The sequence below is a fragment of the Heptranchias perlo genome, chromosome 25, assembly GCF_035084215.1.
Source record: "Heptranchias perlo isolate sHepPer1 chromosome 25, sHepPer1.hap1, whole genome shotgun sequence".
Taxonomy (NCBI): Eukaryota; Metazoa; Chordata; class Chondrichthyes; order Hexanchiformes; family Hexanchidae; genus Heptranchias; species Heptranchias perlo.
The window spans coordinates 17130509-17156763 of NC_090349.1; the positions used below are offsets into that span (position 1 = coordinate 17130509).

General features: G+C 45.2%; 1 protein-coding gene across 1 annotated transcript in view; it reads right to left on the reverse strand.

Annotated features, from left to right (window-relative positions):
- Positions 1–26255, reverse strand: part of ksr2 (kinase suppressor of ras 2) — a 330233-nt gene that overhangs the window by 224401 nt on the left and 79577 nt on the right. Inside the window, exon 4 of the mRNA XM_068005691.1 lies at positions 1339–1843. Within this exon, the coding sequence (XP_067861792.1) occupies positions 1339–1843 (505 nt within the window). The remainder of the gene's footprint in view (positions 1–1338; positions 1844–26255) is intronic.

A 26255-nucleotide genomic window follows, 5' to 3' on the forward strand; every position in this document is an offset into this window, starting at 1 on the left:
GCCTGCTGTAGAAGGCCACAGCAGAGGAGCCTGGGAATGGTTCCCTGGCAATCGATAAGATCAGGAGCCGGAGAGGGAGGCTCGGAGCGCTGCAGTGAGGAGGGAAGGAGGGAGGGATCGCTGGAGGGAGAGACATCATTGGGGCGAGACACATCGTTGGGGGGGGCGCGGGAAGATACATTGCTGGGGGTGGAGGGGGAGGCATTGCTGGGGGGGGAAGAGACATTGCTTTGGGGGGGGGGGAAGAGACATCGCTGGGGGGAGACATCGTGAGGGGAGAGACATCGGTTGGGGGGGGGCGGGGAGACATTGTGAGGGGAGGCATCGCTGGGGGCGGCAGTGGGGGAGATATGGTGGGGGGGTGCGTGGGTCATCCGATTGCATGGGGGCCGGCAGATCGCAGTGGGGTTGGCAGATCAGGGGTGGGTGGGCGGTCAGAAGATCGTGGCAGGTTTGCTTGGGGGGCCTTGGAGAAGCATTCCTGATCCTCCTGGCCCACAAGCAGTGCTGGAAAAGTACTGAACTGCTGGATCTGGAAGCACCTGCCTCCCTTCAGCTGCAGGGTTTCCTGAGCCCTGGGAAACCCAGCTCGCAGCCATTAAATTTAAATGGCTGCCAAAATCTGAGGAACACAGCACATTTAAATATTATAATTACGGACCCGCCTCTCGAAGGCGGTTTACTCGGCTGCCCCCCGACAAGCCGCGGTAAAACCGGAAGTAGGCATGCTCGCGTGGTTGGGGTTGGTTTTCAGATTTTTTACCATTTTAACCCCCTCCCCTGCCCATCGTGGGGGGTTAAAATTTCCCCCAAAACTTCTAATAATATAGATTTTCCATTTCAATTTCGGTTTTTAAAAATTTTTCCTGTGCTGGTCACTTAGTTACTTCGTATCTCGTATTTAGAGGATGTGACCCGGTATATGTTGTTTAACAAACACAAATAGCCCAGCTTTTTAAATTGGTGTCATTTTATCACCGCCATTAACCAGTTTAAAATAAATGTGTTTGTACCAGCCCTAAAATAACGCTGGTTGGAGAATCTAGGATATTATTTCACAAACACAGTTGTTAGCAATTTTACAATAACAGTGTGTCATAGTTTGAATTGGAGGATACGCCAGAAGCCTATTTAGAGGAAAAGAACCTTCACGTGTTCAGCTTGATTTTCACAATATGCTATTGCCTTCTATGTCTACTAGCTATTGGGAGATTTAGATGAAATAAATTTCAACTTAAAATGTTTTAGTATTAAGACGGCATTGTTGAGATAACACAGTCGATGGTCAAGACATAAAGTTCTAAGAGAAGGAATAATTCATTAAGAGTGTTAACTTACTTTGGGGTTTGTGTTTCTTCCACTCGGTTTCCTAGTTGGAACTCATGTGATTTACTTCGGTGTAGTGCAGTGAAGCCAGGGATGAGGTGAATCAGTTTGCGAGAGGTTGGCGGAGGAGTTCCAGGTGGTTTCAATTTGTTCCTTCTCCTCATCGGTGGCGTTCCCGGAGGTGTCATTGTCGTCACTATAGGAGGGGTTCGTGGAGGGGTATGAACAGCATGACGTTGTCGTGGAGACGGTGGCAGGGAACTTGGTCCACTCTCTATTGTGGGGTAAAGTCCAATCGGATCTCCAATGGTCAGTCTATCTGCGTATGTACAAGTGGGTCCTAGCACAGGCACTGAATGGAAGTCTTGCTGCAAGAACTTTGATGGGAACTTGGGGCTGTGTGCAATATGGCATCCAGGCCACTGGACAGGTTCTGCTTGGCTGACAGGAGTATTTTCTTTACCAGTTTCCGTTGTAGGCCACTGGATAGCCCAGTCCTGGCTGGAATGGCTACTCCCTGCATTTGAAAAACACAAGATAGTAATTAAATCCACCAAATATGAAAACAATGAGAGAATGATGATATATTAATTAGAAGTATTAATAGACAGACAGCCAACTGTGTCACAATGGCTACGCCACCATTTTTCCTATTAAAAATAAACAGCCTTTAGTGTTAATTCAGTTGAATCAGGAGTGCATGGAGTTGACAATATAGGCAAATGTTCAGCTTCTTTCTTGCTAGCAGCTTAACTCTGGGTTCAGATTGTGTAAGTGCGTAGAAGCAATACGGGACCAGTTTAGCTGCATTCACGACAACACTTCAAAAGTACTTCATTGGCTGCAACACACTTTGGGACGTTCTGAGGTAGTGAAAGGCGCTATATAAATGCAAGTCTTACTTTCTTATTCTTCTTGAAATAACCTGTCCCCTCAGCCCATGTTCTGTCATTGAAGACATCGAATGACATTATAATCTCGTTCTAATTTGGTTGTTATTTTTGAAGAAGTGTTGTGTGAAGTTGCACCTTTTGGTAGGGGAGGTGAGACAACAGGAAGTTGTGCCACTCCATTTCGTTTAACAGACATGCATTTTGTTGCTTTTCTTTTCTTTCATCAACTTGGGAGATCTCTATGTTGGGACTGAGTGTCAGCATCAAAGACGCCTGGGTCAGGTATAGCATTGATATGATAAAGAGTAAAGCTCCGTCTACTTGCTCCAACAATGTGCTTTTAACCTTTGCCTACATAATAGTCCCAGCACTTCAAAAAGTAAATCATATGTGAAAGAGTTTGAGATGTTTTGATGTGAAAGGCACTATTATTACCTCAACCTCAGAAAAGCACCTCTACTCCATCAGTATGACATTTCCATTTCCTAGACCATTCGTTCATGTGGCCTGCCCAAAGTCGACCTCAAATTTAGTACCAATTAATCCCAAATATAGGTCAGTTTTGTGCTGTAGGCCTTTCAGAACCTGAACTGAGTGCCAAAATTCACTTCATTTGGAACCCTTGCCACCATCAAAGAATTCACACTTTCATCCCAACAGTCTGGACTGTATTCAAACCCAAGACCCAATGGTGAAAGGGCAGTATTCTAATTCATTGCAGCACCAGTTCCTAGCTTCATAATCTTCTATCAGACTTCAGAAACCAGATTGGAACCCATTTATGGTGGAGGGGAGGTATTAACAATGAGAAATAATATGAACAATGATTTGATAGTTTGCACATGCATGTGGAATATAAGGTTACTAATTGCATTAAAGTTTATTCCATTTTTAGCTTCATCAGAAAAACTTTATTTCTGTACAAAAGCAAGGCAGTTATGCTAAACCTTTATAAATCACTGGTTAGGCCCCAGCTGGAGTACTGTCTCCAATTCTGGGCACCACACTTTAGGAAGGATGTCAAGGCCTTGGAGAGGAGATTTACCAGAATTATACCAGGGTGAGGGACTTCAGTTGTGTGGAGAGACTAGATAAGTTAGGATTGTTCTTAGAGCAGAGAAGGTTAAGGGGAAATTTAATAGAGGTATTCAAAATCATGAGGGGTTTTGAAACTGTTTCCACTGGCATGAGGGTTGATAACCAGAGGACACAGGTTTAAGATAATGGGGAGAAGAGCATTTTTTTATACAGCGATTTGTTATGATCTGGAATACACTGCCTGAAAGAGTAGAGGAAACAGATTCAATGGTAACTTTCAAAAGGGAACTGGATATATATTTACAAAGGAAAAAATTGCAGGGCTATAGGGAAAGAACAGGGAAGTGAGACTAAATGGATAGCTCTTTCAAAGAGCCTGCACAGGCACGATGGGCCGAATAGCCTCGTTCTGTGCTGTATGAGTCTATGGAGCACATTCTACAATTCCATCCATTTTTCTGTTAACATCTTGAGTATGTCTACTAAATTAATGATCTTTAAGTCTACCCACGTCAATATAAAGAGACTAGCTTCCAGTTAAACAGAGATTTCATTACTCTTATCCTTTGAATATAGCATACCTCTAACGAAAAGAATAGGCCCAACACTCAAGCAGGCTTTTTACTTGCCTTAGTAATGGAGAGACGGAACACAAGATAGTGCATCATTAATGCTGAAATGTCTGCACATCAGAATTAAAGAGATGCAACCGCTTAAGAATAAGTGTCCATGTGTTAACACAATTCCTTTGGCTGTAAGGACTTAGAAATTATTTTTCAGCCTTGCCAAGGCTCTGTGGAGCAACGGAGGCTGGTAAAAAACAATTGGTTAGCAAACCTAATGTGGAGTAAGAAAATGGAGCTTGACGGCAAGTCTTGGAGCAGTCTTGCACCCAAATCCCTTGTTTAATAGGTCGTGAAGCTGCACGAGGTGGGTGCCGGGAGGGGTGCCCTGCGTGGCACATGATGGTAACCACCCCAAAGGACAACAGTGGAACATGCCTCACGGGAGGGGATGGTTTCATCGCTCTGTACGCTACCCACAAGACCCAAAAACAGACGCAGGAGAAGGTGACACACCTTAAGGAAGCTGCCTGCCTTAGACCACTCAACAGTAACCACTTACCAGGTAGACAACCCAAGTATCTGTGCCACAAAGTGCTCCATTTGTGCCATTTCTCCGGAGGTTCTGCCAATCTCCCACCAAAGTTGCGGCAGCAGATCTGGGGAACTCCTGCCGAATTTCAGAGCCAGTGGGGACAATTTTAACCTAGCCTGCCCATCGGGAAACTGACAGGATCGGGTGCAATGCTGGTTTTACACCCTGCCAGATTTTACATTCCATTGAAGAGAATAGAGAGTAATACTGGGTGGTTATAAAACTAGCGTTCCACCCAATCCCGCAGGTTTCCCACCCAGCGGAGTTAGGTTAAAATTACCCCAGTGTCTTTGCATGCTCATTCTTTCCATCACTTGATGCTATTCTGTCACTGGGGTTTACACAGCGTTTTTGTCATTAACAGAACTCAAATGGCATAACGTGAAAGTAGCAAATATTTGGTGGCAAGAGGAGACGATGGAAAAATAGAAGGGAATATTTATACAGTACTATTAATAAAAATACCAGTTACATTTAACAGTTTGTCATAAAGCACAATCTATGGGCTCACATCGCTTTGTAAATTGCTTAAACTTTGCTCTTGCAGTTTAAGATGTTACTTGAGTCAGAAACACATTTTAGTCCACTAATTGTTCTATATATTTAGCACTTATGTAGAAATGAGCAATGACTAAAAAATGCAAAATCCCTGCAATTATACATCTGGGAATCACATTAAGATAATCAGATGGAACTGCATCTATACCATTCAAGACATAACTATTGTAATCAGTGAAACAATGATTAATGATTCTATTTGCACAGAATTGAGAGGATACTCTAAGCGAACATTTAAAAAAACAAAGATATTTAGGCAGGGTTCAGTTTTTAACGTTTGTTTTCAGTTGTCAAGATCCTCATTCACATTGAAATAGCAATTCAAAACAAATTTGCAATCTTGTTCAATTTTCAAGAAAAGCCCATTGAAGACAAATGCAAATTTCATTGAACATTGAACAACTAACGCTAATAGTTTGTCATTGGGCAAACAGATCAATGAATCAGATTTTGCTGGAGTGAGGCAACTTGCGGCATGCCCCTTTAGTTAGACTTGTTCGTGTACGTTTAGGTTTTAAAATTTTTGCCCACACAGAGCTCATAATAGCACAGCGAGGGCAACAGGGCATCTGGAACCTTGGTGAACAACAGGACAGTGTGTCTCTTTAACTAATGAAATTTAAGGATTGAGAAATAAACAGAGGAAGGACTGAGAAGGAGGGTGAATTAGAGTCGGTGAATTCAATGTCAAATCAGATCGAGAAAGAGAAATGGAGAGAGGGAAAGAAAGATTGGATTAAGAGAGTAAAAAGAGACAGAAAGGAGAAGAAAAAAAAACTAATTTTAAATTTGACATTTTGAAAATCTCCTAAAACAATTCACAACCTGAAGGAATGAGACTCCAGGCTTCATTGAATCATAGAAAGTTACGGCATAGAAGGAGGGCATTCGGCCCATCGTGTCCGTGCCGGACAAAATAGAGCTATCCAGCTTAATCCCACTTTCCAGCACTTAGTCTGTAGCCCTGTAGGTGACGGCACTTCAAGTACACATCCAAGTACTTTTTAAATGAGTTGAGGGTTTCTGCCTCTACCACTCTTTCAGGCAGTGAGTTCCAGACCCCCACCACCCTCTGGGTGAAAAAATTTCTCCTCAGCTTCCCTCTAATCCTTCTACCAATTACTTTAAATCTATGCCCCCTGGTCACTGACTCCTCTGCTAAGGGAAATAGGTCCTCCCTATCCACTCTATCTAGTCGTGTCATAATTTCATATACCTCAATAAAGCTCCCCTCAGCCTCCTTTGTTCCAAAGAAAACAAGCTCAGCCTATCCAGTCTTTTCTCATAGCTAAAATTCTCCAGCCCTGGCAACAACCTCGTAAATCTCCTCTGTGCCCTCTCTAGTGCAATCATATCTGTCCTGTAACGTGGTGACCAGAACTGAGCGCAGTACTCAAGCTGTGGCCAAACCAATGTTTTCTACAGTTCTAGCATAACCCTGCTCTTATATTCTATGCCTTGGCTAATAAAGGAAAGTATCCCATATGCCTTTTTAACCACCTAATCTACCTGTCCTGCTACCTTCAGGGATCTGTGGACATATACTCCAAGGTCCCTTTGTTCCTCTACACCTCTCAGTATCCTCCCATTTATTGTGCACTCTCTTGCCATGTTTGCCCTCCCCAAATGCATTACTTCACACTTCTCTGGATTGAATTCCATTTGCCACTTTTCTGCCCACCTGACCAGTCCATTGATATCTTCCTGCAGTCTTCAGCTTTCCTCTTCACTATCAACCACACGACCAATTTTTGTATCATCTGAAAACTTCTTGATCAAGTCCCGCACATTCAAGCCCAAATCATTAATATATACCACAAAAAGCAAGTGACATAGTACTAAGTACTGTGGAACCCCACTGGAAACAGCCTTCCAGTTGCAAAAACAACCGTCAATCATTACCCTTTGCTTCCTGCCACTGAGCAAATTTTGGATCCAACTAGCCACTTTCCTTTGGATTCCATGGGCTTTTACTTTTTTGACCAGTCTGCCATGTGGGACCTTGTCAAAAGACTTGCTAAAATCCATGTACAGTACATCAAACGCGCTACCCTCATCGACCCTCCTTGTTGCCTCCTCAAAAAATTCAATCAAGTTAGTCAGATACGACCTACCCTTAACAAATCCATGCTGACTGTCCTTGATTAACCCATGCCTTTCTAAATGACGATTTATGCTGTCCCTCAGAATCGATTCCAATAATTTGCCCACCACCGAGGTTAGACTGACTGGTCTATAATTACTCGGTCTATCTCTTTCTCCCTTTTTAAACAATAGTACAACGTTAGCAGTCCTCCTTATAATTTATAATTGTTCATTTTCTGGGCAAGAGAGGTTGATTGGCAGTCATTAACAATTATCATGTCGTTAAAAGGGTACTTACTTACTAGATTACTTACTTACTTAATTACTAGACTTAACTTTCTGTGGCGAATTTAATGGGCAAATGCAGCAACTTCATGAAAATCACGAGGAGGTTAAGGGCGAGATGCTGTTTTCACGAAGCAAACGGCGGAGCGGCGCGAATCGGCCAGCAATTTGGGGCGATTCGCAAGTCACAAGGTATTTCTTTCTCACTACAAGTTGCTGGCTGATTTGCACATTAAGAACGGCGAGCGCCATTCAGACACCGTTATTTTTTTCAGCAAAACCTGGCCCATTTTTTAAAAGCTGAAAGTAGATGAAATGAGCTGGATGATATAAAATGGTCCTCTCAGCCAGGCTGTGAAGAAACCATAGGATGCTAAAACTGAAATCTTTAAAAATATAAATATTTAACAAATTGCCATGAAAATTAATGATTAGCAAATATCTACAAGCCGCCACAATGAATATGTAATCCCTATTAGCTGATCTAGTTTCATTTCAAATAATAAACGATAGTTTATGAGCATACTTGGATAAAGGGTGGATGGGGTCTGCAGGGATCGTTTTCTCCCACGGTACATGGTTTAAGCCTGACACACATCCTTAAGATATTGAAAGATCGGAAAAAATTACCTGATCAGAAATTTTCAAAAATGTATGATAAAGTCAAATAGAGGGTCTCAGAACATAAGAAATAGGAGCAGGAGTAGGCCATATGGCTCCGCCATTCAATTAGATCATGGCTGATCTTCAACCTTAACTGAGCCTCAGCCTTGAATATACTCAATGGGCGTCATTTTAGCACCCGCTATCGGGTGCGTTCCTGGCGGGGGGGCTCCGAAAACCGGAGAATCCCGGAGCTGGACCGGAGCCCGCCCCGAACCCACGCACTTCCGGGTTCCCCGCTGACACGCGCACAGCCCCCGCTGGTGGGAATCCCGCAGGCAATTAAAGCCAGCGGGATGCCACTTGAGAGTATTTACCTTGGTATTTCAGGTCATTAACAGACCTGATTAAGGGATTATGTGAGGAGGGGTGGGATTTTGGAGCAAACTGGGACTGTTTCCCACACTGGGGGAAACACTCCCAGGTCAAATGGACGTGTTGCAGCTGTCAGCCTGTGGCAGCTGCAAAGGTCCATTTGACAGGTGCGAGGGGGAGACCCTCACCCATTGCTGGAGGCCACTCTGTCACTGGGGACAAAGTTTGGCCTCCACCACCCTCCTCCTGACAGTCAAAGTCATCAACCTGCATACTTACCCCAGGGTCCGGAGACATGTACCTACCTTGCGGACCCCCTCAGATGTACACCTGGCGGATGGGGGCCGCCGTAGCTGCAGTCATGACCTCCTCGGAGGGCGAACAGCATCACCAGCCTCACCATCCACCTCTGACACGTGGAGCTCCACAACAGAGTGCTGTGACATATCCACCTGTACAGCAGGAGGGAGGGCTACCACAGAGAGAGATGCGTCGCAGAGGGCACTACCCTCGCCACAGGGTCCACAGACCGAGGCTCAGCTTCCTGGACCTCTCTGAGCAGCAGTGCACACGGAGGCTCAGAGTCACCTGACATGTAGTCGTGGACATCTGCAGCCTCCTTCATGCCGAGCTGCTCCTGGCTGGCCCGAGCACCATCTTCTTACCTGTCGCTGTCAAAGTCACCACTGCCCTCAACAACTTCTCCTCCGCATCCTTCCAGGGTTTCACCGGCGACATCGCCGGCGTCTCTCAGTCGTCTGCACAAAAGAGCCCTGCAAATACACCTACACCCACTCTGCAGTGACACAATGGGTGGCATCAGTTGTGGGTCTTCATAGTGATCCTCAGGAGAGGGCATTATTGCACAAACCAGACAGGATTCGCAAAGACATGGCAGTAGTGGTGCCAATATAATATGTAATGTGAGTTGGTCAGAAATTCAATATAAGTAACACCCGTGACAAACCCTCAAACACCCTTGTGCATCCCCTTCATGCTCACGACACGTTTGCCTTACGCTGCCTACTGCACATATGTGATGCATGCCCTGTGGCTGCAGCACAGGTGGTGGCAGGTTGAGTGAGGCTGGCCGTGAAAGAGATGCACGAGAGGGTGAGTATGAGATAGAGCCATGAGATTGTATGAGGATTGGGTTGAGTGGTAGTGGCGGGATGAGTACTGGCGAGGTGATTAGGTGCAGGTAAGATGAGGATGAGGTTTGAGTGGGTATGTGTCAGAGTAGTGTTGGCAGTGCTGAAGGAGATGTGGGGTGGGGGCAGTGATGTGGCAGATGGAGTGTAGGGGAATGAGTAAGTGTACTCACTTTGGCTGACCTACTGAGGTCATTGGAGCGCCTCCTGCACTGTGTGCAGGTGGGCAATATGTTGGTTGCGCTGGTGACCTCCTCTGCCACCTCGAGCCAGGCCTTCCTGGTGGCAGAGGCAGGCCGCTTCCTCCCGCCCGCCGGGAGGAAGATCTCTGTCCTCCCCCTCCTCCTCACCCCATGTATTGATACCTGGAGTGAGGCATCATTAAACTGGGAGCAGCCTTTCCCCTGGGCTGCTCCATGCTGTAATTTTTTCTATTTGTTGCAGCATCTGTCAGTGGAGGACTGCCCCTTTAAATAGAGCGCCTCCAGCTGACAGATCGTACTGCGCATGCGCAGCCCGCCCAACGCGCAGATCAGCGGTGGGGAACCCGGAAGACAAGGTAAGTGGATCGTCTGCTACAATCGCGCGGGAAGCTGACTAATTTCACCGGGCGCATAGCCCCCCCGCCAAGAACCCGCAGCCCTGCTAACATCAGGCCCAATGACTCAGCAGCCACAGCCCTCTGGGGTAGAGAATTTCAAAGGTTCACAACCCTCTGCTAGAAGAAATTCCTCCTCATCTCAGACTTGAATGGCCGCCTCCTTATCCTGCGACTATGTCCCCTAGTTCTGGACTCTCTAGCCAGGGGAAACAATCTCTCTGCATCTACCCTGTCAAGCCCCCTCAGAACCTATTTAAACATTGGTTACAATTAACGCTGGAAAGACTTGCATTTATATAACGCCTTTACCAACCTCAGGATGTCCCAAAGCGCTTTACAGCCAATGGAGTACTGTTGAAGGGTAGTCGTTGTAATGTAGGAAACCCAGCAGCCAATTTGCGCACAGCAAGGTCCCACAAACAGCAATGTGATAATGATCAGATAATCTGTTTTAGTGATATGGGTGGAGGAATAAATATTTGCTTGGACACTCAGGAGAACTCCCCTGCTCTTCTTTAAGATAGCACCATGGGATTTTTTACATCCACCTAAGAAGGCAGACAGGGCCTCAGTTTAACATCTATGGCACCTCTGACAGTGTAGCACTCTACCAGTACTGTAATGGAGCATCAGCCTTGATTGTGTATTCAAGTTTCAGGAGTGGGACTTGAACCCACAACCTTCTGAATCAGAAGGCAAGAGAGCTACCACTGAGCCACGGAACACAGAGTTCCAGAGCATCATTGTGGGTAGTAGCTTGGAAAAGTTACTTATCCTGACAATCTAAGGGAGTTAAAATAACATGCAGTTGAATCTGAGATAACCTTAAGGTGAAAACCTATCCCTACTAATTTTAATTCTGCTCTCACCACCATTAGCATCACGGAATCATTCAAACCAACACCTCTGATGATGTCATCAGCGTTTGTTGTTTAAATGAAAAATGTCCAAAAAAGAACAAAAATAGATTGATATTAATTATAATTTGTAACAATTTGATTTTTCTAAAAGGATATGATGCTATCAAACTCCTTCCCCATTCCATGGTGTGGGACTTAGCCATGTAAACCAGGAAGGTCTCACATTGTTCTTTGCTGAGGTGCTAGAGGGCTAGAACTTCCGGAGGGTGTCCTGTGTGTCGGCTGAAAACAACAAGTTAAAATCCAATCCTGCGCGAAGGTAGTGAGATCTCAGGGGGTAAGTCGCTATCCTTATTTTAACTGCCCCTGCCTGGTTTCCGCCTGGGGGGAAGGGGGTTTAAAACTCCCCCCCCATAGTGTCTGTGACTGCCTATCTGTAATGGAGCCTGCTAACAGCCACATAAATTACAAATTCACATGTCAGTTTTAATGGACGTAAAATCCCGTTGGGGCCATTGAACACTGCAACCAAATTTCGCTACACGCTTCCAATGAGCAAAGTTTCATGCTGGGAGTACAACTTGGTAAAACTTACCCTAAGATCTGAAGTGTTGGCATCGCAAATAAAATATTGTTAACATGTTGACTTCCAGACAACAGCAATGGCAGGCATAAACCGTTCAATGTCTTATCACTGAGTTGTACATTTTCCTGCATTGGGAGTGTAACAACCTGGCACACTCTCACAGCAAGCCTTTAGAATCGTTAGCAACAGTGACATTTATATGATCTTAGCAACAAGCTTCCCTCCGAATTGGTACTCAACCAACTTATTTATGCTCAGTCAGGCAGACATTTATTTCCTGTGACATAAATTTTGACTCCCTCCAACTAACAATTATTATCGAGAGTTCTATCCACCCTAATGTAGGACATGGAACTGATCAATGTGAATGGTAGATTTTAAATGCTACACAACAGTACACAATTGAGTTCTAATACTATGTGTGGTTCCTTCAGCTATTGCGTGGCATGAGTAATGTTCATGTTCAGAGGTCTGCCAATCTATATTAAACAAATTTGATATGCTTTGGTATATCAGTCCCCAAGAGATATGGAGTTCAATGCCAGGCACCCAATGAGTTTCAACATATTGAATAATTGCACCCCATATTATCGGGCGCTGAGGCCTGCAACATCCCCAAGGCATACAGTGTGCCCGGTGTGGCCAGTGAACGCAAAGGAAGCTGGGAGCCTGTGCACAAGGCTTATTAAACCCCAAGGAAAGTTTATATTAAAGGATTTCACCATAATCTGACTAAAGCTCTTGAGCATTTGGAATGGAAGCAGTAGTGGAGGCACTAATATAAAGATTTTACTAAAGAATCCATTTTATGTTCAGGACTCCATTTTGTAGTTAAAAGACACTTTTGCACAATCTGTTGAAACAGGCAATATCTGGAGAATGTCAATAAGACAGCCAAATCTGCAAGGCTGGTACCGACTGGCATCATAAAAGATAGCCTTGTGGAGTTCTAACCTTCTAAAGGGTACATCTAACTGTTTGACGACTATATATTTACCTTTTTTGTACAAGGTCAGCTCTTGTTATGAGACCCAACCTCTGGAATGCTGAGCTGATGTGAATTAGTGTAAAACGAAGAGTGAAAGGTATGGAAGAGGATTTTAGCTGGGGATGAAAAGCAAGACCATTGCAAGGAAGTTAACCAAGGCATGGTGGGAGTGCTGATCGCCCTGCGGCCGAACACAGCAACTGTAACATGGGTTGTCCCATAGTCATCACATCATTATGCATAAATTCAATACACGAAGATTCTCTGTTTAGAACTCTCATTCCTGACACAGAGATAACAGTCCTAACTAAGCTGGGTCCCTCTAGCGGTATTAATTTTTAAAAAGCATTTATTTAGCACCTTCAATGACCTCAGAACGTCCCAAAATGCTCCCCAGCCAATTATGTATTTTGAAGTGTAATCACTGCTGCAATAGAGAAACATGGCAGCCAATTTGTGCACAGCAAGGTCCCACAAACGACAATCAGATATAATCTGCGTCTGGTGGTATTCATTGAGGGATAAATGTAGGCCAGGATACCAAGAGAACTCCCCTGCTCTTCTTCGAATAGTGACATGGGATCTTTTACATCCATCTAAGTGAGTAGATGGGACCTCAGTTTAACGTCTCATCTGAAAGACAGCACCTCTCTATAGCAAACAGATCAGGAAACAAATGATTTTTAAAATAAAGCTATGTGAAGTGCAAATTAAAAAATAAGTAATATTACAATATGACTAAGAATTAACCAAATAGGTTTAAAGTCTGAGATAGTTTGAGGTAGATTTAACAAAACAATAAACGAGAGCAGCTGACCCTTGTCAGACTCAGACTGCAGTATATCGTCATTCCCTCATTGATGACTGGTCTACAGGCAGTCTCAAGCTGTGTCCCAGTGACTTCAAAGCGATTGATGGAGACATATCAACCTATCACTATTATTTATTGAGATGAGAGTCATTTCAGAAATAGATACCGTTGTACTCATTTCATGCCAGCAAAATATGCAGTCGCACACACGCACATGCATACATACACACACAAAAGCGTGGTATGTCCTTTGTTCTGGGCCCCTGATGTTCACATTATCCAGAAATTAGGTGAAGCAATAAAATTCTGTTCATATTATAAAAATTGCTTTTGACACCAAGCTATGTGATGAAATAATCAGAATAAGGGAGACTCATATCATTCAAAGGAATCTGGATCAATTAAGTGAATGGACTAAGGAGCTAATCAAATTTAATATGGTTAAATACAAACTAAGACAGGAAATGTAAAAATTATGTACACAATCAAGAGATGCTATTCACAGGATTCCATGGGAGTCACCATTCAGATGTGAAGGACATCAAAATCAAGGCCAATCCTGTTTTTTACCATCATCCACTCCCAAAGACACACACACATATACTTCCAGTAAAGGTTCAAAATTAGACTGGGAATTAAACATGGGACCTTCTGGCCTGTCCAGGTCAGAGACTGAAATTTCACATCAAGGCAGTTATACCACAATGAAAAAGTCCCATTTTGCAACACAATGATGAGGTCCTATTTTAAGTAGGCCAGTGGGAATATGGGGCTAGGTCTTACAGAAATTCATTCAAGTGTCTCTTCTCTCCTTATAAGAGAGAATACCAGTAATATTTCTTCAGAGAGGTTCTGGGCCACCCTCCCTGATTTTTAAAATATTAGTAAGCAAGCTAAATTAAAACAATGAGGTCAGGGAAGATGATTACAAAAATTCCACATGGAGCCCACCATTCCTGGAAGGAATCCAGAGAACTGGCAGACAATGCATGTTTGTGCTCAAGAAAATACAATGGGAGAGGCCCCCCAACAGCAACAACAGAAAACGAAGAGGATACGGGTGCGATTAATGACCAAATACTGAACGGCAGCTTGAGATTGTCACCAATAGAGTGATCAGTGCTATGATGCATATCAGGAGCATTTGATTAAAAGTAAACAATAGCTTGCATTTATATAGTGCCTTTAATGTAGAAAAATGTCCCAAAGCGCTTCACAGAAGTACAATCAGAAAATGGATACGAAGATAAAGGAGATATTAGATGGGATGATGGAAAGCTTGGTCAAGAGGTGGGTTTTAAGGAGGGTCTTAAAGAAGCAGCAGGATGGATGCAAAGCTTACAATCTCTACCCTCTGTCTTCAAAAGAACACTAATATTGGAAAATGTTTAAAGAAAGTAACAATTCTTGAAAGCAACAAGGATGATTCTACGACATATGACTCTAAGTTCACAAAAGTGAACATTTTTTTCTGGAGTAAAGAGGACTGACAGGGGACATTATCCAAATCTATATTTGTCCCAGTTCATTCCCCACAACTAGATCCAGCAATGCCTCCTTCCTCGTTGGGCCAGAAACATACGGATCAAGAACGTTCTCCTGAACACACTTCAGAAATTCCTCCACCTCTTTGCCCTGTACACTATTACTATCCCAGTCTATATAGGATAGTTGAAGTCCCCCATTATCACTAATTTGCTCCTCTATATCCTTCCCACTAGTTGGTGGCCTTTGGATACACCCAGTAGTGCAATGGCGCCTGTATTGTTTCTTGACTCTAACCAAATAGATTTTGTCTTTGACCTCTCAAGGACATCCTCTCTCTCCAGCACTGCAATATTCTGCTTAATCAATACTGCCACCCACCCCCAACATTTTTTTTCCTTCACTATCTTTCCTGAACACCTTGTACCCAAGAATATTTAATACCCAATCCTGCCCTTTTTTGAGCCAGGTCTCTGTTAACAGCACTACATCATATTCCCATGTGGCTATTTGCGCCTGCAGCTCACCAACCTTATTTACCACGTTTTGTCCATTTACACACATGCACTCTAAATCTATCTTAGACCTTCTCGCATTCTCACTTAGTCTGATCCCACCTAATACTGTACTATTTCTTATCCTAGTGCTATCTGTCTCTCCCAATCCTTTGTGCACCTTGTTTCTCCTTTCTAATGCTACATCCTGGTGCCCATCCCCGTGCGTTATCAAATGCATTATCAAACAAAATTTATATACCTGCTGCTGCCCCAATCATCATGGTTTGCTGTTCAGGGTCTGTTCTCACTAGCACATGGCAGAAGGAGAAAATTAAGTAATTTTTTTTGATGAATGCCAGAAACACAAGAAGTTTTTTTTGCAGAATGGTAGCAGAATATTCCTGATCTGGTATTTGTTACATATTTGTGTTTTTCTAAATGTTTTTAGTCATATCCCAAATGTATAATATGAGCAGGTGGTGAGTAGCTCTGATCTCTACTCATTGGGATTGATGTGATAATGGGACCTTTTCTGATTGTCACACGAAGTAAACAGCAGCCTCAACAATATCTGGAAAGCTACAAAGGTGCATAAAAGAAACCCAATCACCTTGTAAAGATTCAGAGTCCCAGTGCTGAATACAGATCAGGACCACCTTTTGAGTCTGCTTGTGTGTTGTCAAGATTTCATTAAACACTGCACACTTGTGGCGACAGCAAGAGCTTTTAACAATATCCCTTAGATAATGTGCGAATAATTGATGGTTTCACTCAAAGAGGCCATAAGGCTAACTGAGGGAATTGGAGGTACCACATTGATTCGGCAGGTCCTGCTTTTCTGAGGTTGGATAAAGCTACACAGTTGTGTGCTCAAGATTTGCATTAAGCATAAACATCTGAAGTGGCAGTGAGAACTTTCAAGGTTTGCATAATAATTTGTGCTAAGTTAGTTAGACTCAATAGGTTTCCCATACCACATCAGTGACATCATGTAAAGGTATATTTAGTTAGTATCACTGACAGTGAGCCACATCTCACATATTACTTGGACCACGAAGACATTGATATCAAAGTGATTGATGAAAGGACTGCACAGCTTCAAGCTATTTGTTTTACATAGACTGCCAATATAAGTTAAAATATGCACATATGTCAGCTTTGTTACTAATTTCACAATCTGTCAGTTGCCCAACATGTTACTGGAAAGTTTCTTGTAATTTTTATAAAGTAGGGTGGGGGGGGGGGGGGAGAACAATTGATGCAGTATGTTAGAACACTGTCCCGTCATCTCTGGGACATAGGTTCAGACCAAAGGGATGAAAGCTTCTCTTTCTGTGTTGGAAGTAAGGGTCAGTTTCTATTAGCCACAAGGTTGTAGTGTAATACTGCTTCCATAATTTGTCACCAATTGGCAATTTTACCAACGAGACCTCAAGGCTGACTGTGGGAATTGGAAATGCCATATTTATTCCATATGGGGGGCTTTTCTAAGGTTAGGTGAAGGCGCACAGTTGGGAATTATAAAAAAGGTTTTACTTTAGATCTAATCAGTCAGCCTTGGTTCACCGATAGTGCCCTCTGAGTCAGAAGGTTGTGGGTTTAAACTCCACTTCAGGTAAAGAAAGAACTTGCATTTATATAGCACCTTTTAGGGTGTCCCAAAGCACTTTACAACCATTGAAGTACTTTTGAAGTGTAGTCACTGTTTTAATGTAGGGAAACACAGTAGCCAATTTATGCACCACCAGGCCCAACAAACAGTAATGAGATAAACATAAGAACATAAGAAATAGGAGCAGGAGTAGGCCAATCGGCCCCTCGAGCCTGCTCCGCCATTCAATAAGATCATGGCTGATCTGATCCTAATCTCAAATCTAAATTCATGTCCAATTTCCTGCCCGCTCCCCGTAACCCTTAATTCCCTTTACTTCTAGGAAACTGTCCATTTCTGTTTTAAATTTATTTAATGATGTAGCTTCCACAGCTTCCTGGGGCAGCAAATTCCACAGACATACTACCCTCTGAGTGAAGAAGTTTCTCCTCATCTCAGTTTTGAAAGAGCAGCCCCTTATTCTAAAATTATGCCCCCTAGTTCTAGCTTCACCCATCCTTGGGAACATCCTTACCGCATCCACCCGATCAAGCCCCTTCACAATCTTATATGTTTCAATAAGATCGCCTCTCATTCTTCTGAACTCCAATGAGTAGAGTCCCAATCTACTCAATCTCTCCTCATATGTCCCCCCCCTCATCCCCGGGATTAACCGAGTGAACCTTCTTTGTACTGCCTCGAGAGCAAGTATGTCTTTTCTTAAGTATGGACACCAAAACTGTATGCAGTATTCCAGGTGCAGTCTCACCAATACCTTATATAACTGCAGCAATACCTCCCTGTTTTTATATTCTATCCCCCTAGCAATAAAAGCCAACATTCCATTGGCCTTCTTGATCACCTGCTGCACCTGCATACTAACGTTTTGATCTTCTTGCACTATGACCCCCAGATCCCTTTGTAGTGCAGTACTTTCCAGTTTCTCGCCTTTAAGATAATAACTTGCTCTCTGATTTTTCCTGCCAAAGTGCATAACCTCACATTTTCCAATATTGTATTGCATCTGCCAAATCTCCACCCACTCACCCAGCCTGTCTATATCCCCTTGTAGGTTTTTTATGTCCTCCTCACTCTCTACTTTCCCTCCCATCTTTGTATCATCTGCAAACTTTGATATGTTACACTCGGTCCACACTATGGTACACACATCTAAATGACTAGATAATCTGTTTTTGGTAATGTTGGTTGAGGGATAACTGTTGACCAGGACACCGGGGAGAACTCCTCTGCTCTTCTTCAAATAGTGCTATGGGATCCTTTACTTCCATGAATGTCCTATTTTATGAATTAGTTTGACACCTTTTTTCAGAGCTGTGAAATTTCTATGGTGTTTGTTCTGCTATTAATGTTATTTTTAGCTGTATATTTTCAATGCAAGTTGGTGTATATACTGACCTCAGTGAAGAAGGAAGAAGGTGGCTAAAAGCAGTTCGAAAAAAAATTGTTTGGTTTTTTTTTATTCGTTCACGGGATGTGGGCGTCGCTGGCAAGGCCGGCATTTATTGCCCATCCCTAATTGCCCTCGAGAAGGTGGTGGTGAGCCGCCTTCTTGAACCGCTGCAGTCCGTGTGGTGACGGTTCTCCCACAGTGCTGTTAGGAAGGTAGTTCCAGGATTTTGACCCAGCGACAATGAAGGAACGGCGATATATTTCCAAGTCGGGATGGTGTGTGACTTGGAGGGGAACGTGCAGGTGGTGTTGTTCCCATGCGCCTGCTGCCCTTGTCCTTCTAGGTGGTAGAGGTCGCGGGTTTGGGAGGTGCTGTCGAAGAAGCCTTGGCGAGTTGCTGCAGTGCATCCTGTGGATGGTGCACACTGCAGCCACAGTGCGCCGGTGGTGAAGGGAGTGAATGTTTAGGGTGGTGGATGGGGTGCCAATCAAGCGGGCTGCTTTATCTTGGATGGTGTCAAGCTTCTTGAGTGTTGTTGGAGCTGCACTCATCCAGGCAAGTGGAGAGTATTCCATCACACTCCTGACTTGTGCCTTGTAGATGGTGGAAAGGCTTTGGGGAGTCAGGAGGTGAGTCACTCGCCGCAGAATACCCAGCCTCTGACCTGCTCTCGTAGCCACAGTATTTATATGGCTGGTCCAGTTAAGTTTCTGGTCAATGGTGACCCCCAGGATGTTGATGGTGGGGGATTCGGCGATGGTAATGCCGTTGAATGTCAAGGGGAGGTGGTTAGACTCTCTCTTGTTGGAGATGGTCATTGCCTGGCACTTATCTGGCGCGAATGTTACTTGCCACTTATTAGCCCAAGCCTGGATGTTGTCCAGGTCTTGCTGTATGCAGGCTCGTACTGCTTCATTATCTGAGGGGTTGCGAATGGAACTGAACACTGTGCAGTCATCAGCGAACATCCCCATTTCTGACCTTATGATGGAGGGAAGGTCATTGATGAAGCAGCTGAAGATGGTTGGGCCTAGGACACTGCCCTGAGGAACTCCTGCAGCAATGCCCTGGGGCTGAGATGATTGGCCTCCAACAACCACTACCATCTTCCTTTGTGCTAGGTATGACTCCAGCCACTGGAGAGTTTTCCCCCTGATTCCCATTGACTTCAATTTTACCAGGGCTCCTTGGTGCCACACTCGGTCAAATGCTACCTTGATGTCAAGGGCAGTCACTCTCACCTCACCTCTGGAATTCAGCTCTTTTGTCCATGTTTGGACCAAGGCTGTAATGAGGTCTGGAGCCGAGTGGTCCTGGCGGAACCCAAACTGAGCATCGGTGAGCAGGTTATTGGTGAGTAAGTGCCGCTTGATAGCACTGTCGACGACACCTTCCATCACTTTGCTGATGATTGAGAGTAGACTGATGGGGCGGTAATTGGCCGGATTGGATTTGTCCTGCTTTTTGTGGACAGGACATACCTGGGCAATTTTCCACATTGTCGGGTGGATGCCAGTGTTGTAGCTGTACTGGAACAGCTTGGCGAGAGGCGCAGCTAGTTCTGGAGCACAAGTCTTCAGCACTACAGCTGGGATGTTGTCAGGGCCCATAGCCTTTGCTGTATCCAGTGCACTCAGCCGTTTCTTGATATCACGTGGAGTGAATCGAATTGGCCGAAGACTGGCTTCCGTGATGGTGGGGATATCGGGAGGAGGCTGAGATGGATTATCCACTCGGCACTTCTGGCTGAAGATGGTTGCAAACGCTTCAGCCTTGTCTTTTGCACTCACGTGCTGGACTCGCCCATCATTGAGAATGGGGATGTTTGCAGAGCCTCCTCCTCCCGTTAGTTGTTTAATTGTCCACCACCATTCACGACTGGATGTGGCAGGACTGCAGAGCTTTGATCTGATCCGTTGGTTGTGGAATCGCTTAGCTCTGTCTATAGCATGTTGCTTCCGCTGTTTAGCATGCATGTAGTCCTGAGTTGTAGCTTCACCAGGTTGGCACCTCATTTTTAGGTACGCCTGGTGCTGCTCCTGGCATGCTCTTCTACACTCCTCATTGAACCAGGGTTGATCCCCTGGTTTGTTGGTCATGGTAGAGTGAGGAATATGCCGGGCCATGAGGTTACAGATTGTGCTGGAATACAATTCTGCTGCTGCTGATGGCCCACAGCGCCTCATGGATGCCCAGTTTTGAGCTGCTAGATCTGTTCTGAATCTATCCCATTTAGCACGGTGGTAGTGCCACACAGCACGTTGGATGGTGTCCTCAGTGCGAAGACGGGACTTCATCTCCACGAGGACTGTGCGGTGGTCACTCCTACCAATACTGTCATGGACAGATGCATTTGCGACAGGTAGATTGGTGAGGACGAGGTCAAGTAAGTTTTTCCCTCGTGTTGGTTCGCTCACCACCTGCCGCAGGCCCAGTCTAGCAGCTATGTCCTTCAGGACTCGGCCAGCAGTGGTGCTACCGAACCACTCTTGGTGATGGACATTGAAGTCCCCCACCCAGAGTACATTTTGTGCCCTTGCTACCCTCAGTGCTTCCTCCAAGTGGTGTTCAACATGGAGGAGGACTGATTCATCAGCTGAGGGAGGACGGTCGGTGGTAATAAGCAGGAGGTTTCCTTGCCCATGTTTGACCTGATGCCATGAGATTTCATGGGGTCCAGAGTCAATGTTGAGGACTCCCAGGGCCACTCCCTCCTGACTGTATATCACTGTACCGCCACCTCTGGTGGGTCTGTCCTGCCGGTGGGACAGGACATACCCAGGGATGGTGATGGAAGAGTCTGGGACGTTGGCTGAAAGATATGATTCTGTGAGTATGGCTATGTCAGGCTGTTGCTTGGGACAGCTCTCCCAATTTTGGCACAAGTCCCCAGATGTTAGTAAGGAGGACCTTGCAGGGTCGACTGGGCTTGGTGTTTTGCCGTTGTCGTGTCCGGTGCCTAGTGGTCCGATGCCGGGTGGTCCGTCCGGTTTTATTCTTATTATGACTTTTCGTAGCGAGATTTTACAACTGAGTGGCTTGCTAGGCCATTTCAGAGGGCAATTAAGAATCAACCACATTGCTGTGGGTCTGGAGTCACATATAGGCCAGACCGGGTAAGGGCGGCAGGCTTCCTTCCCTAAAGGACATTAGTGAACCAGATGGGTTTTTACGACAATCCGGTAGTTTCATGGCCATCATTACTGATACTAGTATTTTAATTCCAGATTTTTATTTAATTAATTGAATTTAATTAATTAATTGAATTTAAATTCGCCAGCTGCCGTGGCAGGATTTGAACTCATGACTCTGGATTTTAGTCCAGGCCTCTGGATTACTAGCCCAGTAACATAACCACTATGCTACCGTACCCTGTTCTGTGGTCATTGCTGGGTTTGAAAAAAAATTAGTGATTTCACGATGTGATCTTGTGGTATTTGCTTGTTGCTGATTGGTGGCATTTCCTACCTGCTTGGTAAATGGAACGGTTTCTCATTTGTTTCACAGATAATCAAATATTTAAGCCAATAAACACGGTTAACTTAACACTGGTTACTTAATCCAATCACGATTCCTTGTCCTATGGATAGGTGACACCTTTGAGATGTGATGGTGTGGACGCTACAGAAGCGCAAGGCTTTAATTCTATAGGGAACAGGGACTTCAGATTAAAACTCCTGAATCCTCTTCTTGGTTTTGTTGGATACTGTAAAATGGGAGAATTGTACCTGGCAAATACAATAATGTAAGATTTCATTATGAACAATGGCAATCAGATAGTCAAAAGACAGTCTTGATATTGGTTGGGTAACTAAATAACTGACTTGCTTACTTATTGAGTCTTCTGTACAAACCCAAAAAGGTCACATTTACGTCTGGTCTTCCTGATTTAACTCACTGTGGTCTCAATGGAATTGAAAGTCTGAATGGCATAAAAGTTGGTAATTGGTTTCTATTTTGAGTTTGCTGGTTTAACGTTAGTGTCAGCCATGGATCAGTGGTAGCACTCTTGAGTCAGAAGGTTGTGGGTTCAAGTCCCTCTCCAGAGACTTGTGCACAAAAATCTAGACTGACACTCCAGCGTAGTACTGAGGGGGTGCTACTCTGTTGGTGGTGCTGTCTTTTGGATGTGACGTTAAACCGAGAACCCATCTGCCCTCTTGAGTGGACGTAAAAAAATCCCGTGGCACTATTCAAAGGACAGGGGAATTCTCTCCGGTGTCCTGGCCAATATTTATCCCTCAACCAACTTCACTAAAATAATAGATTATCTGGTCATTGTCACATTGCTGTTTGCGGGACATTGTTGTGCGCAAATTGGCTGCTGCGTTTCTCTACATTACAACAGTAACTACACTTCAAAATCACTTCGTTGGCTGTAAAGCGCAGTGGGGTGTCCTGAGGCCGTGGAAGATGCTATATAAATGCAAGTCTTTCTTTTCTTTTTTTTTGCAGGTCTATTGACTGCTCCTTTTACTGATTTCTATCCTTCACAGTCTAAAGGTCATCTGATTCACCCAATGGATAATCAAATGGCAATGGCAGGTATTTTTTGAAGAATATACATTTAAACTATAGCACAGGATATGCAGCATTTCCATAGTCCAACACTTCTGACTTTGCGTGATCCACTGTTTTAATGTGTTCTGCATCCTTGAGCCTGAGTTATTCACAACTGTCTTTCAAACTGACGGCTGTACACTTCTTGGCCAGTTATGGCCTTATTTTCAAGAATATTATTTGCATCTTCTAGCCTGCACAGCTTTTAATTCTTTTCCCTTACTCGTTGGTGATCTGTGACAAGCTCAATACAGTAAAAATAAATCCTCAATCCAAAAACCTCAGGAGATGGGCTTTTTGTATGAACGTGCAGTAGCTGCTCTTTCTCATGATATACTATTGCTGAGCACACTAATTACCTGACTTGCTGATCAATTCAGATTTCAATTCACAGTGGTGACATTTCCCTATATTTAAAATTATTCTCCTCGGTTTTATTTGCTTTCAGCTGTATTCCTTATCGATCTAAACTGTATTAGTATTCATTTCATTCACTAATACAAACACTCTTGTGTGGCGTAGGGATATTCTCTGGCTTAATTTACTTCTTACAAATAATTTTCCACTCAATCAAGGTACTTCTGTCTGCCAAAATAATTGTTTAAGTGCCAATTGCTGATTCCTATTAGACTGTCTTAAAGGACAATAGTGCCTTCCACTATCTGATTTATCAGTCACAATTAATTCTTAATTTCTTCCTTGTCTACTTGTGTAAATCGCTCTTTAATAGGTTTCTCATTTCTGAAGATGGAGTCCAGTTAGGCTGTGCACTTACGTTTGGAAACAGATTTTTAGAACTTTTCCCATGGGTCAGTGTTGGGACCATTGCTCTTCTCTCTCTATATATATATATATAATCTGGATAAGGTACTTCTGTCCGCCAAATTATTGTTTACAAGTCCATTGCTGTTTCCTCTTAGATTGTCTTAAAGGACAATGATGCCTGCCACCATCCACGGATACTCTGCAAGCGTATTTTATGTGAATTTGGCAATCTTTAAATGTAATTACCAATTGCTGTTAGATGTGAACACCACCAAAAGGGGACACAGTTCCCAAGCCATCACCCCAGTGCTTATTGTCAAGTTAGTCTGTCTGCTTGTTAAAGACAATCTACCAAAGAGTCTGTTTCTATTATCAGAGGGATCCCATCGTATAAATAGCAGGCCTTGCAGCCATTCTCAGTTTCTAATCTTTGTACCGTTACAGATGGGGTCTGGTAGAGCTCTGTAAGCAACACGTATATATTTTCCACCGGAGACTGACTCTTCAAGACTTTGCTGAGAGAATCTAGAAGAATTAAGGGGGATAAATTCGATAAGGACCGACACCGGGTCATGGTGTGCGGTTAACTTGTGCCGGGTGTTACCGATGCAAGCAGCACGCGAGATTCGTGCTGCAAACTTATCTCTATGATTCCCACGTGCAGCCAGCACTATCCACACCATTGAGCGGCTGCACGCACCAGCAAGAGGCCCGATATGGGTCGTGGCCAGCACTAGGTAAAGGCAGCCTGCACCTCTTAAAGGGGAGGCGCACTGACAATGGAAGCAGTGCAGGATGACAGGCAGAATGGATGGAGCAGCAAGAGAGCGTGCCCTGAGGTTCCAGCAGCTCACTGGAGGCCTTAGTGGAGGGAGATCAGGAACGAAGAGCCATCTTGTACCAGCAGGGTGGCAGGAGACCCTCCTGACACCAGCTGCGGAGGCAGTGGGAGGAAGTGGCCGTGGAGGTGAATGGCAGGAGTATAGCATCACGCACGTGGATAAAACATACCAGCTGCAGCACTTCTCCAAGCACGACACCCCCCCGTTACCCACCCACCAACAAACGCTGCCCATCAGTACACAACGCTGCACTTTGGATGCTGCATCTCACCTTCACATAGTATCACACTTGTAATCCACACACCCACCACTCACAGGTCACACACACTACCAGCTATTCGACCATGACAGGCACATCACCCAAACACAGTGCAGGACACTCACTGACACACTTCCCTCTGTCTTGCAGGAGAAGGTGGTGTGTAACGGCCGGCAGACCGAAAGACCAGAGGGAGGTCAGGCACGCCTGCACGTCCTCACCCGCGCCCCCCCCCCCCCCCCCAAACCGGGAGGAGACCATGCTGTGCATCATTGGGCGGAACGTCGCTGCGGCCATGGCCACTGGCGGCGCTGGAGGTCCCGATGAAGGGGGTCTCTGTGTACCTAATCCTCCTCCTCGTTTCCCACATCTCCTTCATCGCACAATCTTTTCTGACGCACGTGCTGCAGAGGGTGGCAACACGCATGGCTGACTTGCTCCTATTCACGCTCCACAACTCAACCTGTTTCCCTTTGTCATTGCAGATACCCAAGAACTGGAGCCGGCACCATCCGAGGAGGAGGAAGAGGAGGACAATGACACTGAAGCCACACCGTCACTCGATCTGACAATCGCATCCACCAGCTCAGACTGACACTGCGCGTCCTTTAGAGGTTTGGTTAGAGGAGGGATCTGCACATGGTGAGACACTGGGCACAGGAGCTGGGGTGGGGGGAACGGATACCACAGGTGCCAGCTCACCGGAGGGCGAGGTCGCTCACTAATTCTGCTGCTGAGGGGTCAGACGAGGACTTTGATGGGCCAGGCTACAGTACACGGCTGATGGGCGTACGCCACCAAATGCTTGGTATAACCCTGCCAGAAAGCCTGCGCACAATGAGAAGGGGCATAGAGGAGTCCAGCTCTACCTTGGCACAGGGCTTTGCGCAGAGTTTGGAGCCCACCCTTACCCACGTGGAACGGGTGGTCACCTCCATCTGCACAAGTGTGGAATCCACCATGATGCAGCGTCTGATGACCAATATCGAGGCTTCCATTAGAGCACAGACCGATGTCATCAAAGGTTTGCAAGCTTCAGTTGAAGCTCAGACAGCTGCTATGGCAGCTCAGACTGCTGATATGGAAGCGCAGACTGCTGCTATCGTGGATTTGGGTACCGCTGTGGAATGGGGCTTCTAGGGCGTTACAGCACTCCAGCAATCCATTCTCCAGCTGATCATCAGGATTGTTGAGGCACCGCCCCGTGCGAGTGGCAGTGGCGCCATGGCAGTCGAACCTGCTGGCCTCCCTCCGGGTGACAGCATTCCTGCTCCTAACCCTGCCACTCCGCCAGTGCCCTTGCTGTTGCCTGTCAGCCAGCCAGGCCAGACTGCTGCAGCCCATGCCGAGATGGTACAGTTGGAAGCCGGGCCCTCCCGGCCCAGAGCTGCTCGAGGTCGTCCTCCTAGGCCATCTGCACGCTCCTCAATTGGGGGCCAGCAGCCTTCCACTACCCATGCTTCAGCCACAGGGGATGGACTTCGTAGGAGCACTAGGAAAGGCAAAGGTACACGAGCGACAGGCACC